Consider the following 18,662-nt stretch of genomic DNA (forward strand, 5'->3'; position numbering starts at 1 on the left):
AGCGAGTTCCCCTCTAGGTCAAAGGAAGAGGAGGTAAATAGGAAACAGCAGAACCAAGGATTAGTAAGAGGCAAACAAGGGGCAAAGGAGGAGCAAAAAGCCGAGCCAGAGAATAGGTACTAGCCCTACTGAATATCAAACACATGCGATCACTGCCCACGGGCTACACTTCAGTGTATGGGAACCTCCATACTGACTGCAAGAGCCATGATTAGCCCCTCTCACTCCAACAGTGTGGGGAAGCCCAGGCAAGGGTGGGCAGCAGGCAGTTGTCTGAGTTGGGAAATGAACAGTTTGCTATGCTGTAAACATGTTAAGATTAGAGGGGTAGCCTGGTCCTGCAATGCAGTCAGGGAATGGATCACATTTCTATCTCTGCCAGAGAGATGGCATCAACCAGTTTATTTCACTCGTTGGACTCGGTTTCTGCTCCCCGTCTTGGACTTTCTTGCTTAAATCAAGGCTTGGGGTAACACCTGCCTTCTCCTGCACACCTGCACACCCAGAGCACTGTTCAAACAGTGAGTTGCTCCCATGATAGAAACTGCACGATCGATAGTTAGTTCCCAGCACTACCTCTCCCCTGATGACAGCAGGGCCTGCTCACATCACAAGGTCTTGATGAGCAATGCCCAACAGCCTGACCAGAGATGTTATCAAGGAGAAAGGAAGGTTCCTCCTGCATAAACTCACCAGCTGTGCCGCGTACCAGAAGAGCCAAACTGCACACGTATGGGAGGTCCAACATTTCCCAGCTATGTGGTGTTTATTGAATGTGTGCAAACCAACTCCTGAATATGCCGAAGGCAGCTCATCTGCCACGGACATGCCCCTCTGCCTCCCTGTGGCCCAAAGAAACCAGCTAGGACAGGGTGCTACATGGACAACACGTGCAGCTGAGGAATGAGATCTCCTTCCCCAAGGGCTCTTTGGAAGCAGATAGTGAGCAACGCCCAGGCCAGATGAACTGTGGTGGCAGCAAGCTCCTCTCTTACCACTGCCAGATTTTCTCCATTATATGATGGGGGGAAAATGGCAGAGCCTAGGAGAAATGGTAACTGGGAGCAGGCTGCCAGCACAGCAACCCCTTTAACCTGCAAATCTGAGGCAGGCAGGAGTAAGCCAAGGGCACACAGCTGTCCTCCAAGTCCCCATGATTCAGGATGGGCACCTCAGTTTAGATGCCATTACAGCAGCAATGACCTGCCTATACCATGGATCTTGCTACAACTATAGGTGATGAATCAATAAAAAGGGCAATGAGGGCATAGCTGAGCAGTACTGGTTTTCAGAGGCACCAATAGCCATTCATCGTGCAAAAGCCAGTCCATTACATTTTAATTCTGGAAATGCATTGCAGGTGGCATGCTCCTTTGATAGCACAAGAGCTGTATTAAATAAGTTGTGCCAGTCGTTGCAGGCAACAGCAGCAGTGGCTGCTGCGAGTCAGCCAGCCCAGCATCAGCTCCCCTCTACTCCAGTTGTTTGTTCTTCTGAAGTACAATAAATAAAAATTGTTCCACTGCCAACATTTAGGGGTTGAAACTACCCTGAAGAAAATTTGCACCAATATTGCTCTCACTTTAATCTTTTTCCTGCTTTTTTCCAGGGGCATCTGAGCTGGCAGCACCCCAGGAGCCCTGGTGCCGCAGGCACAGAGCCCTGCGCTCACAGGAAGGCATGCTGGCCAGGGTATTCCAGCTGGGCGACCTCACACCTCAGAGGAGCTTTCAAACAACACTAGACCAATCTGGGGAGTGACAGCGTGAGTTGTGGGTGCTTGAGGGTCAAGGAAGAGAAAAAGGGCTGTGGTATCCCACTAGCTTTCCAGTTCCCCTTGAGGAAATCATTAGTGCCACGACCAAGAAAAGAGAGTAAATTCCAAGCTGAAAAAGCACCGTGACCCCTGACAGACACCAAAACAGGCAGGACCCTCTACTGAACTTTAGGCAATGTTTTGACTCTTCAACTAAACTGCTTCACATGCCACTCATTCCCTCCTCTCTGAACCACAGTTTTATGCAGCAAACAGCTTTACCTGTCCTGCCCAGAGCTCCATTCCAATTAGCTGTGGGCTGTAGGGAGGCCACTACAGCTACACCAGCATAAACTGGTGTAAGAGAAGGGAGAACCAGGCCCTTTGTCTTTAAAAGCTCAACGCTGCCCTTACTGATTTCCATGGCCAGTATTTTCCCACTTAATCCTCTTCACTGTAATTCACAAAAGTAAAATATATGCTCTGCAGAGGTAGTATCTGAGTTTGGCCATTATTTTGTCAACATAGGCACACAGTGCTAGTTATTGTTATTAACTCAATAAACAATCTTTATTCTGCTACTTTAAAAGAGGTAATAGCTGCAACCTGCATTAAACATACCTTTTACACTGTAAAAAACAAACAAAAAACCCACCAGAGGTAGTGGAGGAAACACCACAACTACAACTTTTCCAGAACCACACACCAGTTTCCCTGATCATAGTAACTCTTTTGAACCCTCACACAATCCAGGGATCTGCATGCTGCTTCCAGTTCCCCTTCACGGAACACATGGTAGTAACGGTGGAAAACAGGGCTGAGTTCTCGCGATTCCTTAGAGCCAGCTGGAAACGACACTGTATCAACACTTTCTCCTTTCTTTTTAGGGCCACCTTTCAGGTGCCAGGGAACCAGCAAATCTTGAGCGTGAAAGGAGGTTCGGTTAGTGTGGACAGGCAGCCCAGAGTCTGCGACTGGCTTTGCATCACAGCCTTCGTCCTTCGAGTCATTAAGGAGTCGGCCAGAACATGCTGAGTCTTGGCTGTTGCTATCAGGCATTTGATCACTAAGCGGTCTCGGGGCCGTGCCAGTATTGATTTCCTCCTTCTTGTCTTTACTACCATTCTTTTCCTTAAGGTATTTAGACTTCTGTTTTTTGTATTCTTGTTCCATTGCCCAGACATAAATGAGTGCCGTTCCACCAGGTCTCAGAAGCCGAACTAGTTCACGGATAGTAGCCAGTCTCCTCTCCTATAAAGGAAAAATGAAAGTGTGAAGCTAGTACATAAACAGAAAGACAGGAGAGTGGAATGGCAGCAATTCCTCCTTACTGTCCCCCCCCAAGATACAATAAAAAACAGAGGAATTTTTTCCACTATTCATTTTCATTGATAATATAGCCCGTCACTATAAGCAAGCCAAGACATTTTCCTGAACACAATTCTCTTTCCATTTGAAAACAGACCCGTGCTGAGCAGGATTTCTTGGACATATCAGCCAAACTGGAAATGACACACACCTCTTCAAAAAGGTTATTCAATATCTAAAATCCCAGATTCAGCTCTACCATACCTGATGATACACACCCTAAGTTTGCAGCTGAAGGAGTCAGATTTATGGCTTATACACAGGTCCTCTGACCAACCAACCAAAGACATGTCAGCCTTCTCCAAAACAGACTTCTTCCTACTTTTTACATTGCATTTGGAAACATTCCCTTAGGCCCCACCTCAGACGATGGCTTCATGATCTAAAAGCTTGTTACAATCGTACAGTTCCTGCCAGAAGAAGCTTACACAGCCCAGAGATACAGCGGACTAATGAGCAGTGTCCCTGTTGTTCTTTGCAGATGGACAATGAAGGCACAGAGGAAAAAAACATGAGATCTGCTCCAGATCTGAGCTGGGAAGTAACATATCTCTTGACTCCTGAAGCAGAGCCCCTTCTCCAGTGCCATTAATTGTAAGCAGGCAAAAATGAAACACAAACACCTAGATCAAAGTGCCAGGAGGAGGCAGGGCATCTGACAAGCAGAGGGAGAACGTGAAGAGAAAATTTAAGCAGCAGCAGCCCAACAGCTTAACTCTGCTCTGACAACTGCTTACACCAAGGGCAAACCTTCCATTTCCCCCCATTTTGTTCTTCCCTTTTGCTTCCATGAGCCCAAACTAGCAGGTTTGTGTAATATTAGCAGCTCTGCAGAGCAATACAGTGGAGCCAGGGAGGGGTGCCTTACCGCTGTTGAGAAGTGGTGGATTACAGCAATAGAGATGCAGGCGTCGCAAGAACCGCTGCGGATTGGCACCGACAGGGCATCACAGACAAAAGCCTGGAAATTTTTTTCTCCACAAATATCCACCAGGTTTTTGCTGCGATCACAGCCAACCTGTAACAGAAAGTGTTTCATTAATCATAAGAGGATAACTACAAAACTGGAAAATGATTTTCAGTTGATGCTTACAGTAATAAGAGTCATCACAGTCTCCTACTGAGTTAACACAGTTTAGTTTAAAATAAAAACGAGAGCGAGTGTGAGAAAACAGCCTTAAGTAAGAGGAATATATGGTTCCCAGGTATAGACAAAAAGAAGAAAAAAAACCTGATGCTTACTTAAAACAAAGATGGCAGACTGGATATTAGACAGCTCATTATAGCACCCTGATTTTGAACCAGCTTAAGACAGAACAGGTTTCAACCTAACTTTTCCTCAAAACTGGCTCTTAAGGTATCTTGAAACCAGCAAAACAAGAGGTGACCTAACCGCAGTATTTTCTTTTCCTTTCAATTGCCATTTGTAACCTGACAACATTTGAAGCAGCCAAATATTGAACTCGCAAAAGCTGAATCTGCGAGTGTGAACAACGATCTGGTGACCTTGGTGGCACCACTGAAGTATGTCGCGCAGCTTCACTGATCACCCAGGTTTCCCCATTTCAGCAGAAGTGCGGAAGTGCTCAGGTACAGTCCTCTTCATCCTCAGTATCGCAATCCACAGAAATTTAAGCACAACATAATTTTCCAAGGTTCTGTGCAGTCCAAATGAAGTAAACCCTAAGAACCATTTCAGGACACCTCATAAAATGTTTCTTTTATCCCCCCTTTGAACCTTGCCCAGCATCCAGGTCAAAGATGGTAAGAAAAAGCACCTAGAAGAGGGCTTTTATGTGCTTGCATAAAACCAATAAATCCAAACTGATCAAGACCCTTCTGAAAGAACAAATAGAGCGAGGCGTGCACCACCCTCATTTTCATGTCTGCTGCACACACTGAATGCTCAAACCAAAGCCCTGCCACCAAGTCGTATATCAAACTCAGCTTGCATGAGAATATTATATTTATTTTTGTTTTCAATGATCAGCAACAAGTAGACAGCAGAGAAGAGATTCAGAATCCTTAATAATTATTGCTGACAGTGTTTATTGCATTTGACACAGAAAGAACACTAAACCATCCTTGCTGCAAGAAGAATAGCAAACAACTTGCTCTGGTTAATCAACCCAGCAGAGACAACAGTACTGCTAAAATTAAAAATCTCTTTTGCAACTATTAATGAAAATATATTTATTTTCCATCACAACTTTTCATTTTATCGGTTCAAATCATTTTAGCTTTCAGTCTACCACCACAGTTCTGAAGAAATCCAGGATTCTGTTCCCCTCTCATGTCCTGAAAGCTTCCAGGTGAGCTGCTTTCTAGTCAGGTTCCTGACTTTTGGTCCAAAGTAAATGAAATGGTTGTGAAAATGCCACCCTGATAACCCAAGATAATCCTCTGCAAAAACAGTACTATGAACATGTACGTATTGTCCTGCCAGTTAGCTCTAAACAGATCTGAAAAGATCAGTCCTAGCGTTGCTTTCTTCCCATTTATTCCGTGGCCTCATCTCTGCGTTTACTGAAGCAAGGAGTGGATAGCGTTATTTATGAATAAAAAAAGGAAACTCCTGTTTACGTGGAAGTAAACATAAATCCCCATCATTTCACACTGGGAGCCAACTGAAGTGTCTTTAAATTACTCTCATCATGGAATGGATTTAGCTGACAACCTGCATGTTAGGGATTCCACGCCTCATTACCGGTGCCTAAAACTACTTTTGCAATTAAGACATTAGCATGCAGTATTTAATAAAACTCAAAGGACTGAATTCGCTGCTGGCAGAAGGAGGGGGAAGAACACTTGCAACTTCCACTGACAACAAGCTTTTCCAGAAAGAATTGCTTTGGCCCTGTGCATCTACAGCAAAAACGGGCTGGATAATGGAACTCAATCCTCCCTCCCAAAATGACCTTGAAAAGGACTACGCTGTATGTTGATGAAATCCAATGAACTGAGAATGAGAACAAAGGCATGACTGCCAGAATGTGAAGTCCTCATTTGCATCTAAATTATATCAAATAATTACAAAGTCAGGCTTACTTGTATTGTCACAGTTATTAAAGTGAATCTACATCCAAAGCAAAAAGATTCTGGTTCGCAATGAAAATGGAGACCTTGAAATGGGTCACTCTGAATGCACAGCTGCTCTAAACCAGGTATATTAGGCTAAAACTTTAAGTTGTCTTAAATGTAAACATTATAATAGGTGCTACATATATATGCATAAATGCTGAACACAGGGAGTCACCACAGATATGCTTGGTGCTGGAGCTTAGCAAATTTAGCATCCTTACTAGAATTATCTCTGCATGATATTTTAAAAGAATTACAATCACCACATTCCTGCATTTGCTAGCTTATAAGAAACATGCATTCATTAAAAACCAAAATACATTGGTTTCGGTCTCTTAGAAAACAGTAAGCTAGCAAAAAGCAGTTAACTTCAGTGGTGCAATCCCAGCTGACAGCTGGAAAATGAGCCTATCTTATGATTTTTATGAGTACAGAAAACATTTACAACAAGGGGCAGAGACCCCAAACTCAGCTTTTCCCAATTCTGTTACTAACTGATTTCTACATTCTGAAGCACGTGGAAGCTTTGATGTGATGAAGCTTCATTTACAGAAAACAGTTCAAAGGAATGTTTTAATTTAGAACAGGTTTATTTTTCTCTCTCTAATTAAACATGTAATCAAAACATTTTTTAAAAATTCTCAAAATTTAACTGGAATGCTTTAATTTTTGCCAGTTCATGTCTCTAATTTTGATGCTCAGCACGTGATACTGTCCTTGCTGACATCTCTTTTAGAAGAGTGGAGAATGGTAGACGAATTACTGTTAGTTCAGTGTCCAAAACCAACAGAATCTAGTACATCTCTTGGTGAGCCAAGTTATATGCATTTTTAAGGTTCCCTATTTCTTATTACCTGTGAGTCTTCTCAATCATTTATCTGTTTTCCCAGTTTTCCAAATCAAATTCCTTGCTCAACCCCCCCAATTTCTCACATATATTTCAAATAGGATACCTGACTATTGAGCTGAATCCACCTCTCAGCGAGTCGCTCTACAACTTTCAGTATTTCCCCAAAGGAGACTGGCTTCTCAGGTTTCTCAGGTTTTACTCCAGGCAGCCATTCCCACATCCCTGCCTTTTTGGCAGGTTCCCCCACCCCTCTCTTCACTGCTTTTTGTGATGTGGACAACGGCTCACAGGAGCTCCAGAGCGGCCACTGACACCTATGTACTGGGGCTCAGAATCCACTTACATTTTTAACAGGGATTTCCAGCACTGATTTTCATTGTATCTGGATAAACACTAACTGCATCCAACTCTTGTTTTAAGCCAAAAAATCTGTATTAGTATGGAGGCCTGTAACTCCGCAACTGGAATCCCGGCAAACACAAAACTTAGGCAAAAGCGTGTCGTCATTCTGGCATACAGCACCTTCTCTTTAGGGCACACCAGGTAACGCAAACCTTTACACGAATGGAAGTATCAAAAAAGACTAAGATAAAAGAGGATAAGGGAAGGGAGAAACAAATGTAATACCTGTGATTTGTCTGAGTTTGCAGCAGCTCTGTACTGGCTTCCTGGGAACGGGATAACACAGGCAGATATCCCATCCCGCTCCTTTGCATTCCCAGGCACCTTCACCTCCACTGTTTCAGCCAGGAGTAGCTAAACTAAGTTTTATAAAATCTACTTAATGCAGTGGTTTAGAATAGATCATTAGGGGGCAAAAGACACTAAATAAATAGCTTGCTTCATAATGGTGCTGAAATCTGCAAGAAATAAATCCTCTTGCAAGCTTAAATAAAGACAGGGAAAGACAGGTCGATGTTGCCCACCATTATATATTTTCTTTCTATGTTATCTCATTATAAGTAATTCTATCTGGTAGAATTAGTTCATTTAGGTATCTGGAAACCTGATTGATTCAGCACATTAGAAAGTGATGAAGAAAACGACATCTAATTCTGAAATCCAGCCGCCAAATGGAATTATGTCGCTCCCCGGAGAAACACCTCAGCTATAACTGATAGCATGAGAGCCTCAAGGAAGCAAATTACATTCCAGCAAACACACACATACGTAAAAAAAGAGACACCAGCACAGCCACAGCAAGACAGACAAATCTCCTTGTCTAGTTGGTCTGAGTAAGGCCTTTAACGTTCCTTTCACGTAGTGTTTTGGTTTTCCATTGCGTACAGTCAGGGTGTCTGTGGAAACAAAGCACTATGTCTAAAACATTATCCTGGCTTTGGCTGGGAAAGAGTTAATTTTCTTCCTAGTAGCTGGTAGAGTGCTGTGTTTTGGATTTAGCATGAGAATACTGTTGATAACACACTGATGGTTTAGTTGTTGCTAAGCAGTGCTTACACCAGTCAAGGACTTTTCAGCTTCCCATGCTCTGCCCGGTGCACAAGGAGCTGGGAGGGGGCACACCCGGACTGGCCAAAGGGCTGTTCCATACCCTACAACGCCATGCTCAGTCTATAAACTGGGGAGAGTTGGCCTGTGGGCAGCAATCACTGCTCGGGGACAGGCTGAGCATCGGTCAGCGGGTGGTGAGCCGTTGCATTACTCATTTTTCCTGGGTTTCGTTTCTCTATCTCTGTTTTCATTTTCATTATAATTTATTATTTTTATTTTGGTTCAATTATTAAACTGTTCTTATCTCAACCCACGAGTTTTCGTACTTTTGCTCTTCAGATTCTCTCCCCCATCCCACCAGGACTGGGGCTAAACCACGACCAACGTGAAGTTCATTTCTCAATGACAAAGCGTCAGAACCAAGTTAAGCAGTTCAGCGCTCATTCTGGTTTTGTGCCGCTGTTGCCCAGTTCCTTCTGAACTCTCTTCATCCCAGATCTCCCATCATTTTTAATGATTCCTACTCATTGAGAGAAAAGGGCAGGAAAGGTTCCTCTGCCTCACCCTCTGATCACAAAAATACAATGAACTGGCTCCAAATATACTATTGCAAGTTAGTTTTGTCCTTCTGGCTTTTACCCACTCCTAAGTCCTTCGGATAGGAATCTGTTCTCAATCAACACGGACCCAGCGTAACTAAAACCCACCCATCACTATGCAACCACACCACAGCAAATCTTCACCCTCTCTCTTCCCCACACCCTGGCAAAATCCAACTTTTACACAGTTCCAGCAGATCCCAGTTTGGGATGGTAATGCAGAAAACAGAGGTGCACATCTTGCAGCAAAAGGGTGTCTTACAAGGTCATGTGAAATACAGGCAACATTACTGATTACCTCTGAATGACACGCACTACAGAAATAAGAATGTCTATATTAGAGCAAAGCGTTTGGGCTCCTACATTGCCATAATTTTTCTTCCTAGCATCAGTATTCTGGAAAGGAGAATAATTTCTTTATATATAAACAAAAAATACCTACCCAATGGCATTTGCAGTTGTTTGTTACTGTATTTCCCACCATTTTATCAGTTCAATTAAAACTGTAAACCACAAAATTGAAAGGCTTCAATGTCTTTCACTCACACCCTAGCCCTGTGAGGATGCTGAACGGTGCTGTGGGGAACTGGGAGACAGAGCTAAAGCTCATAAAAATTGATGAGATACATTGCAATGATGTCAGCTGGCTCTGGAATGAAACCCTCGTGGTGATGGGGGGATGGGTAAGGCTAAAACGTAGCATTCTGCAAAAATAAAAGCCCTGCTTACAGATATGAATATTAAGCTTGAAAACACTCAATATAAACTGGTGGGGAGGGGATTGTGAAAAGAAAAAACAAAACAACACAAAACCCACAAACCTAAAGCCATTTCTCTCTTTTGCATTCATTCAAACAATAAAAAAGCTGGGCGAGACAGAAAAAGAAAAAGTAATCTGAAACTTTATTAAATTCAATCTTTCTCCAGTCTTTGTCCTAACTACATCAGACTTGGATTCCATCTCTTGCTCAAACATTCTTAATCTCAATTTGTTTGTCATGAAATTGCTGCTCTTTCACCGTGTCAGAATAATGCAGCCATTACAGCACTGTCATTTTCGTTGCGCGTAGCTGGACTTATGCATTTCACTGTCACACAACCATACTCAAGTAGATAAGGCTGTATGTAATCATCCAAAAGAAACGGAAGCAAATACAATAGCACAGGCCACAGTGGAGATATTTTCAGACAGCGCCTGAAGATTAAAACCATCAAGAGGGCTACCTTAGCTTTGATCTACCATTAGCGCTGCTACTTCAGATAGAAGCATCCTATCTAAAAATGTACAGTAACCTTTATGGCACATCGCTTGCTTTCACAAAGTGCTTGCCTCAGGTTTTCAGTATTTCTGAGTCAAAACACACCAAGCTACATGGCTGTACTGACAGTGCTCTACTCAACCCCTAAATATCTCCTAATTTCACAGCACTGCTTTATTGCTTCTTTCCCAACAGGACCTATAAGAGCTCCAGTGCACTGTGCGTAAAAACCTTACCAAGAGCCACAGCAATTGCTGTGAAGGAAAGGCTGCAGCAATTTATTAAGTTTCTGCCTGGATTTTATGCCCCCAAGTCAAGAGGAGTAAATGAGGGAGGAAACTGATGCGCTGCATCTAGAGAGCACTCTCCCTATCCTAACCATGCACCTGATACACAAAGAGTATTATTTAACACCTCACCCTTGGATCCATGCCCAACCCGCGGTAAATGGAAGTAACACAACACGAGAACAGCCCTGTGCAATCAGACCTTTCTGCTGAGCCCAAATAACAACCCAGGAGGACAACAAAAAGCGGAAAAGACGGCTCCTTTCTCCCTCAGATAAGAAGAATGGTTGAACAGGCTGACTCATCCAACCCAGGCACCATACCAAGGAGATGGGCTACCAGTAATAATACTGATACATCACTAACACCTGTTCTACAGTACTTCCTATAGAACAGTACAGCTAGGGAATAGAGGTAAAAATCCCATTCAGGAGTATATGAGTACTGATTTCCTATTAAGGAATAAATGAGTACTGATTTCCCACAGATCAGCGTCCAGAAAATAAAGAACTGACAGCAGTCACTTCCACAGTCACAGAAACAGCAAAATATTTAAAGTAGTACCTTGCTTCAAATAATAGCCAGTACCAGTTGCTTTAGAGGAAGATGCACAAAAAAATCATGAGGACAGTTCACTCTCTAAAAAGCTGACCATAAGAAAAGTGTCTTGCTAAGTCCTGTCTACTGGCACTTTCCATCAGGTCAAAGAACAAGGGTTTGTATTACCTATGAACAACATGATCTTATGTCTCTTGGAAGAATTTGACCCAATCCCTATGACTGCTGCTCCGTGCTTGGCTTTCTGGCATTTTGTGACGGTGAGTTCCATCTGATAAATGGCACCAAATGTGCCCAAAGTATTTTGTCTTCTCAGCAGAAAACGGATCGCCGTAGCTTAACCTGCTCCCAAACCATCAGGTCCCCTTGGATCACCTCACTGTCCTCACTAGCAGCAACTACTCATATCCATGGGAGGTGATCTAAGTGACAGCCACTGATAACACTTCATCAGTACTGAATGCCATCCAACAGTCCTACCTTCCTTTGTCTCCAAACGAGTGTAACGCCACACCGTTCCTTTCACCTACGATAATTTAGTTCTCAGTCTTTTTGAGATACCTTGTCAAAAGTTTAAAAAAAATCTGTAAACATGATATACACCGGTTTTTCTTTAACCACACTTTGGCTGATGTATAAAAATAAATATAGTAGAAAGAAAGAGTCACATCCATCCTCCTGAGACTCTGTGCTAGCTTGCAGATGAAAATAAACAAATGCAAAGTCTAGAGTCTAGCTCCAACCAAGGAGAACTAGTTGTCACCAGTAGAAATTAAAACGTGAAGGTAGGCCAACTGAATAAAGCAATTCCCAGATTCTGTTTTTCAGCTGTCTCAACTGCTTCTTTAAAAATTTCCTCCCTTTCACTGTTACTTTTCATGTTTTGGATTTCTCCTGCAGGCACATATGAAATGAGGTAACTCCTAAAGTAACAGAGGAGAGGGGCTGGCTTTCATTTGACTGCCAGTAGATACGTGATCTCTCTTTCCCTTAGCTGCTTAACTGTGAGCTCCAGAAAGCAGACTGGTGCTGGCAATTTCTCAACATAGCATCTTGCAGAGATTTCACCTTAAAAGCCTTCCACAAACCTAGACAACAGCAATTTACCAAATTCATTCTAGGACCAGGTGACCTTCATGGTACCCTGACAAACTTTTCTCCTTTCTAGTTAGGTTTGCTGATTGTTCTCACAGGAGTCAGGAGTGAAAGACTGAAATGTACTGAACATCAGTAATTATTTTCAGGCTACAGCAGTCAGGCATAAACATGGCTACTTACAAACCAGTTGATTTTGTTCTAGCTTATAAGAACAGTAATGCAAATAAATCCATTGCAAATACAGACAAGGCTGTAAATACCAACTTATGTTTTACAGCTGAATATAAATAGCAGGACAGAAACTCCTGAAACAGACAAACAAGTGTGACTTTTATTATTAATAATGAATGTTTTGCCTTACATAGAGGTTTTCAAGCCTGATGGATTTCAAAGTGTTTCACAGTACAAGCACATGAAAGAATCAAACAATTCTGGAAGAGGGGAGAGCAGATAGCATACTGTACACCTCTCAGAAAGATTTCTTTTAGGTAAAAACAACAGGAAGTTTGACCCTTGCAAGAAAGTCTTTGAAATGTTTGCAATAAAAACTACCTCTTGGTTCACATTTGTATGTGCTTCCTGTCTCCCTGATAGGAAGGGAGAGAAGTAAAACCAGGCGGCATACAGACTGTGAGATGGGGAAGGTGATGAGAACATCAGGAAGAATGTCAGAACTGTCTAAAAGTGAAGAGAAAGGAGTGAGAGGCCAGAAATCTGTGCTGAAGTTGAGACTCCCCCATGAATTTTATGTTGGCATATTTACTGGGCCTATGCACAGAGTCAGAGGTGGGACAGCCAAACATGACATCATTCACAAATGAGCCATGCCACCAGGCCAAAGGGAAGTGAAATATGAAAAGTAGCACTGCCCGTGAAGATTTCAGGAACATGTACATTGCATTCCCCACCCACCAGCCAAGTGAAAAACTTGTTGGAAGCATTCAAATTGCCCAACCATTTTCCCTTTTATTAAGCTTATTCAACAACAAAAGAGGCTAGAGCATCCGTTACAATTTTTCAATCCGCTGCACCCATTACTATTTTTTTTATTAACATATTTTGACTTGCAAAGCAAAAGTGGCTTTGAAGAAAGAAAAGGGTAATGCACATAGTGAATGGATGTGGAAACCTAACACAATTGGTAATTGATCTTGGATCAGGAAACAGCTTTCTGTTCTTGGCACTCTTCCCACAACTGAAGCTCCAACATGCTACAGCTGCACGATGGAATAAACACTTGCACCAATGAAAACAAATGACAGTAGCTACTACTTACCATGTACAAATCCTCGTTGATGCCTAGATATTTCCCATTACCACAACCAACATCAGCCACTATTGACCCTTTTGGTAGAGACCTGAGAAACTCTACAATTCGGGGCCACGGGCTATGCCTGGTACTGCTGAAGTGTGTGGCAATCTCTTCGTACACCTTGTGTACATATTCTTGCTCCAGCTCTGAGGCCTCCATCTCATTGTGGGGAAATGAAGGTTGTACCTGCCTTTGCTGTCCTTTCTGGCTGTCACAGACAGATGGGTAAACTAGATACAGCAGCAGATAAACAAAAAATAAACTTTTTTAAAGTCATTCCTTGTTGGTTAAACTTATTTAGCAAAATAAAAGTGAAATATTAAAATGCAAAAAATGCTTCATTCCTCCTTTACCTTTTAAAAACTGAAATGCAGGTCAAACTGCAGAAGTGTTTGATGACCTTAAAACAAGCAACCTGCCCACATGTACCAGAGGCTGTCTGCAGTGATCATTCATCCTGCTATGTTAATGAGGTTTATGTTTTCAAAACTGAGACAGTGCCCCTAATATCAAAGATCATGACATCACTGTAATTTAGTCTCTGAAATTCTGTTCTGAGGCCACAAATGGATTTCAATTCCATGTAATTGTTGAGCCACCTATCTATTATTATCTGTACTGCTCTAAGGCACTGACATGGCTCTGTCACTGCAGATCTGACTGCTTCTACTTCTCTCATGTACTTGTTTTCAGAAAATTACAGTCCCCTTCAAATTAAAAACAACAAAAACTGATGGGAACCCGAAGAATAGTAGCTACTTCTATTGTGGTACATTATTCCAGCACTTGAGGTCCCAATGAAATGCAAGATTCCAGATTACCTGCCTGGCTCTAGAGCAAGCCAAATGCCTTCCTGTACAGAGAAATTACAGCAGCCAAATGGATGCAAGCAATTGAAGCCATATAGTATGTCTAACCCTGAGCCATCCAGCAATGGCTACGAGGACTGCCAAAACTATCCAAAGGGATAAACCAGTTTGCTCAAAAAAAAAAAAAAAAAAAAAAAAGCTTACATATTGGTGATAAATAACAATTTTGACTTGAAGATCACCTCACTTACTGCAATTGCAAGGGCTTCTCCTCACTTTCCTGAATGTAAATGATGTCCTTGTTTCCCTTCGATTTAGTGTTAAATCTCCAACGTCAGCAGTGATTGTTCCAACTTTCTGCCCAAGCTCAGATGCTTGAATGACATCATATTTTCGGGGTGTAATCCTAAAACAAAGTAACACAAAATAAAAGAATAATTTGCATCAGAAAAAAAACAATCCATCATTATAAGAAGGCACTCCTTAAATACTGTGACAAGTGTGATTACAACCTGCTATTTAATGTACTGCTGCTTCTCAGTTTTTGACTTACTCAGTTTCAGAGAAAAAAAAAAGGTGCTGACATATAAACTAATGACGTTAATTAAAGCGTTATTTAATTGCAAGTAATTACATTTCCCTTTCCTCCCTTCCTTTCCTTCCAAAAAGTTGCACTGTTTATTTTTCTAGGACTTTATCTGAGATAGTTGTTAAAGATAAAATACACTAGTAAAAGTAGTGGCTACAGGCATAAAAGCATAACATTGGCTGAGCTCTACATTAGCAGATTGAAGTTTCTTGTTACAAACAGGCCTCTCCAATGAATTTTGCTTCGCAACAGAATTACTTCTCCATTTATTGACAACAGGAGATGCAAAGAAGTAGCACTTAGGAGATTTGCTAAAATGCTTAAAGGGAGAAACTCCGCTGTAGATCTTTCTTGACCAAAATCTATCAATCAAGCAAACTGGGAGCAGAGCTTCTTAAGCTACTTCTGGATTTGGCACTGATCTTAATGGAAAACAAAAACATTTTTACAAGGACAAAATTCACAAAATGAAAGTGATTTGGAATTTTTTGGGGGTGACAAAAGTTTCAAATAATTTTATGAAGAGATTTACATGATGAAAAAGTACCAAACCCTAGAATTTTTAACATCTCTACCAATGGATCTCTCTTAAATTTCAGAAGAGGAAAGTGAGAAAGTAAAATGAGAAACACAACACGAGAGAAGAGAAACAGCTGCACCCACATGTGGTTTCCCATCACTTGCACATGGGAAAAAGTAGATACTCTTGGAACAAAATGGAAACTACTCAGGGAAATAGCTTAGCACTTCAAAGCTGTTACTGTCACACTGAAATGCTTCTTGAACTTAGTCATCAAGGAGATTAATGCACAAATTTCCTCAAGAAAAAAACCTATCATCTCTAAGGAATTGGCCTCTCAGTGAAGCCCCTTCAGAGCTGCTGACTTCAAAGTACTTGACTCCCAGAAGGACAAACTTTCAGTATAAAACTGACTTCCATATTGGTTAGCTGAGTTTAACCCTCATAGGTTGAGCCAAAAGAGGGAAAAAATCGTCTTACATCTTCTAATAAAGCAGAGCGTCAAGTCTCATCTCAAATTTCTATTGGAACTTTTTTGCAGGTCACGTGAAACCACGGACCAGTGCCTGTACTTAACCAAGAAGAATGATCCAAATGCTGAGAAGGCAGCCTGCAGCCCGATCAGCATTCCCGTACTTTGCTGTACGCCATCTTTCCTACCACAGGGAAGCTGCTCTCTAATCAAGTCACAGGGAAAAAGAGTGCAGGTCTTTTCTGTCTGGAAATCAGGAAGCAGGATGCTCCACCTAGATGTTGCAAAAAGGAGACATGGAGCAGCCCCGAAAATGGAAATGTCCCAAAGGCAGCCATGGAAAGGATGGGATCTAATAAAGAACCGTCTTGTTCATGGCAGATAATGAAGCTATGATGAAATCATCAGCTGAGGATGCCCAAGACTCCCTGGACAGGAGAACTTCAAATCCCAAGTCTGCAGATTTTCTATTTCATTTTCTTTTGTACCTGCAGCAATAAGCTAAGCATAGCAGCTAATATTTTCAGAAATAAGTCTTCTTTTTCAAGGTTCTAGTTTTAGCCTACATAATTTCCTTTTGCCTATACTACAAGCAAGAACTCCAGACAAAGGCTGGGCTAAAAACAGGCTTCCCAATATCAAAAATAAAGTGCTGCACGCTGTCCTGCTTGGCACAGAGCCGTATTACTATTGCAGTGTCAGGAATGGTGTTTTGTCAGGTTACCCAACCAATAATGAACCTCATCAGAAAAAACATCACAAATGAACCTCATCAGAAAAACCGTAATTTTACTTTCACCTATGAGACAAAAAGAGTACATATCTTTTGCTCTCCTTGATGACACTGTATAGCTTATTTCTTAACTGTATCTTTCTCTTTCAGACAGAACAGAACAAAAAACCTTTTCCTGTGCATTTATTAACAGGGTCAAAATGAAGTCACTCATTCCCCTGGTATCCAAATATACACATTGAAAGCATTTCCAGAATAATTCCAAAACTGAACCTTTTGCTCTCTAATTTGACTTCTGAGGAGTAGATAAAAGGCATCGCAAATGATCTTAAATACATCCTGACATTATGTATGCAAGTGAATTAACTACACTTGCTTGCTGGATGATTAGTCTTATTGATTACAATAGTGTGCTTCACTGGCATGTTGCAAAGCTTACTCCAGTTGAGTATCTTGACCCACTACTGCATTTAAAAATATACAGAACTATTTTTAGGAAAGGTGGACAAGCACTGGGACTGGAATAACTTATACATGAGTACAAAGATCTGGGATCTTCATTTTAAATGTAGTTTATGTCACTGGTTCTCAAAAGACAACCATGACTTGAACGTACAAGTGAGTTAAGTAACAATCTCATTCCAGTCCTCAGCAGGCAGGTACGCTACCCCAACTTGAATGCCTGCTGGCAAGTACTGCAAGTGCCTTGCATGCATCCTTCCCCCTGCTGGGAGTTTGGCTGCCCGGGGCCAGCTTGGAAAGAGCAGAGCTGGTGGCCTCGGAGAAAGCTGCCATGAAGACAGGCAGCAGCCTCAGCAAGGGCCACCCCTCCTTCCCCTGGGAGGTGCTTTTAAACAGAGGCTGTCTCGCTGGGCCTTGCCCCAGCTGCAGCCCCAGAGGATCCCCAGCTGTGTCTGTGCACAGCCACTGCCCCGCTGATCCGGGCCCTGACCCCCAGGCTGATGTCCCAAGCTGGCCTCAGCCCAGTCCCACGGAGGTGCCTGATGCCCAGGGCTGGGGGCTGCCCCCTGGCTCCCCACACCAGCAACATCACCGACATGGAAACTGCACTATGTTCTCAGAGTTGTAGATAACCTTTCCAAAAGATGACTGACAGTATCTGGCAGGACAGAATAAGCAGCTTATAATGCTGGTATCAGTGTTCAGCCTTGTATACCAAAAAACAAAGGACTTCACTGCCCTGGGCTTCTATAGTGATGCACGTCAGGAGTACCAGCTGCTTTTTACAACTATTTAATTTAATGAGGGAATATACAAGTGGTATAAGCACTCTGTAAAAATGAACAATGTAAAGGTCATTGGGAGTTCACGTTCACCCTTCTTCATAATATAAATTAACTAGTAAAATTAAAAGGCAGAAAATCTTCTGCCAATAAAAGGATTTGATGTTTAATTTACACAGAATGTAATTAGTGTCTCCAATTGACTGCTGTAACCAGTGATGGCTTGGATCAAACAAAGGAAGAAGCATTTACCATGGGCATTTCTGTCCAATATGAGGGTTTCCACATCCTCCTGAAGTGCACTACTGTCACTCTCAGAGCTCGCCAAGGTTTTAGCCTTTTTGCCAATTTCAGCACTCCTATTTTAAGTATCTCCCAGTGGTGCATGATTTAAAAAGCATGTATTTAAACTCTACAATAAGCAAAGCCTCAAGATATATTTCAAGAAATCTCTTTTCCAGGATCCCAAACATGCTCAGTACAATGCAGCCTTATCAGCAGTTACACTGTCCCTAAAGCAGCTGGGAAGAGCTCAGCAAGACTCCCCTTTGTCACCCTCATGCCCTCTGTGCCGGGGAAGTCACTCTGTTAAACCAGCCCTTCTCTAAAGCCTTTGGCATATGTGATCCAATGGGAAAAGCTGTGGGCTGAAAAAGAGAGAAAAGAAATGGGGAA

The 18,662-nt window shown here is 42.2% G+C and overlaps 1 protein-coding gene across 1 annotated transcript in view; it reads right to left on the reverse strand.

Annotated features, from left to right (window-relative positions):
- Positions 1-2,429: 2,429 nt before the first annotated feature.
- Positions 2,430-18,662, reverse strand: part of ALKBH8 (alkB homolog 8, tRNA methyltransferase) — a 57,693-nt gene continuing 41,460 nt past the window's right edge. The window contains exons 9-12 of the mRNA XM_082337601.1: positions 14,681-14,835; positions 13,585-13,850; positions 3,993-4,142; positions 2,430-3,007 (exon numbers count right to left, since the gene is read on the reverse strand). Of these exons, the coding sequence (XP_082193727.1) occupies positions 2,438-3,007; positions 3,993-4,142; positions 13,585-13,850; positions 14,681-14,835 (1,141 nt within the window). The 3' untranslated portion in view covers positions 2,430-2,437. The remainder of the gene's footprint in view (positions 3,008-3,992; positions 4,143-13,584; positions 13,851-14,680; positions 14,836-18,662) is intronic.

This window comes from Platalea leucorodia, assembly GCF_965183815.1.
Source record: "Platalea leucorodia genome assembly, chromosome: 2".
Lineage (NCBI taxonomy): Eukaryota > Metazoa > Chordata > Aves > Pelecaniformes > Threskiornithidae > Platalea > Platalea leucorodia.